Consider the following 1,801-nt stretch of genomic DNA (forward strand, 5'->3'; position numbering starts at 1 on the left):
GGGCGGGTTGTTGGGTAGGGAAAGACTGGTCCGTTCTATTGCCTTTTTCCCCCACCCTCTGGCTGTCATTGCCTCCCCCGAGACGGAAAGCCGGAAGTGTTTTCTTTCTTCCCTCCCTCCCTCCCTCCCTCCCTCCCTTGAAGTCCCGAAGGAAACCCCCTTCATGGACGAATCCTCGAGATTCTCTTCTTCCCTCCCCTTCCTCTACTCAGGTCCCCAAAGAAAATGAAATGAAATCAAACCAAATAAAAGGACATTCATGGGAATATGTATATATATACACATACACCATTTCTCCTCCTCCTCCTTCTTCTCCTTCAGTTTAACCCGGAGCCGAACCCTCTTCCCCTCCTCCCATCAGGATCCCAACTCGACGGCCGCCTGGAATGCAGTCGTCAAGGGGCGGAAGAAGTGGATTCTCTTCCCCCCCCCATCTGGTTCCTCCCGGGGTCCACCCGTCTGCGGACGGTAGGAAGGGAGGAAGGGAGAGAGGGAGGGAGGGAGGGAGGGAGGGAGGGAGGGGAAAAGGGGGGAAAGGTAGGGTGCGGAGGAAGAAAAGACGATTTGCAGTGTTGACGGCGAGTATACGGTTGGGGGGGAGCATCAGGACGCCTGAGGCGCAGAGCGGCTCCTTTGTGATGAAAAATGGATAGTTGTTGCCTGATGTCCCCCGATTTTTCTGCTCTGGTTCAATTGCCTCACCCAGGTCTGGATCTGGCCACGCCAGTGACTCTCACGGAGTGGGTGGAGGGCTTCTACAAGCAGGCAGTGGAGGGAGAGGGGTGGAGGGAGGGCGTGGTGGAGGCAGTGTGTGACGCGGGAGAGATCGTCTTCGTACCTCGGGGTGAGAAAATGGCGCGAAGAGAAGGGGGAGGGGGAGGAAGGGGGGAGGATGAGAGGGAGGCAGCCTGTGAAGAGGAAACGTCCGGTCCACCCACCTGCCCTCTTTCCCCTCCCTCCCTCCCTCCCTTCCTCCCTTCCTTCCTCCCTCCCTCGCCAAGGCTGGTGGCACCTGGTCGTGAACCTGGAGGAGAGCCTGGCCATTACTCAAAACTACGTCTCGTTGTCCAACCTCCCGCATGTCTTGAGCTTCCTAAGAGACACCCCCCATTTGATCAGCGGGGTCCCGGAAGCCGAGCGGCCCTTGCTGTATGCACGCTTCAGAGAGGCCTTGCGGGAATCCTATCCGCAGGTCCTCCAGGAGGCAGAAGGGAAGCCAAGGGAGCGGGCGGGGGCGGAGAGGGAGGAAGGGAGGCAGGGGTGGAGTGCGGTGGTGGGGCGGACGCATTGTCGGGAGGAAGGAGGGGGGAAAGATAGCACGGGCAAGCTGGGGCGAGAGGGGATGGGGACTCAGGGGCTTGGGAGCGATAGGCACGGGCAAGTCTCTTTCCAATTCGGATTTTTCTCGGACGTAGGCTAGCGATGTTGCCACAGTGGATCCCTTCTGACGTGATGAAGGGCTGGGCAGTTCATTTCCCCTTCGCTCATAAAGCTATGGTCGACTATGTTAGCCCAGAATCGCTTCCTAATAAATGTATTCGGGCTCATTCAGGTCTTGCGCGCTTGACGCGACCCTGGAACAAGGAAACACGCGCCTATGTCCGAAAGACCGGTATCCAGACACACCGCCATGGAATTCAAGGCATGACAAAAGATTGTAAAGTGGTCGAACTTATTGCTGGATGGACTCGTAAGATGATTTTTAGACGAATTTAGAAAGAATAATGCTATTTTGTTTCTAACTTGCATCACGTTACTGTCTGTTTCTAAAGCAAATGATTTCTCCGACTATGTGCACGAC

At 56.2% G+C, this 1,801-nt stretch overlaps 1 protein-coding gene across 1 annotated transcript; it reads left to right on the top strand.

Annotated features, from left to right (window-relative positions):
- Window positions 1-708: 708 nt before the first annotated feature.
- On the top strand, window positions 709-1,420 carry NGA_0694400 (uncharacterized protein; the record flags this gene model as incomplete). Its single annotated transcript, XM_005852362.1, has 2 exons — window positions 709-844; window positions 1,002-1,420. 2 exons carry the CDS (start codon window positions 709-711, stop codon window positions 1,418-1,420), a joined length of 555 nt encoding a protein of 184 aa, XP_005852424.1.
- Window positions 1,421-1,801: the final 381 nt, after the last annotated feature.

Source organism: Nannochloropsis gaditana (assembly GCF_000240725.1).
Source record: "Nannochloropsis gaditana CCMP526 unplaced genomic scaffold scaffold1355, whole genome shotgun sequence".
NCBI lineage: Eukaryota > Eustigmatophyceae > Eustigmatales > Monodopsidaceae > Microchloropsis > Microchloropsis gaditana.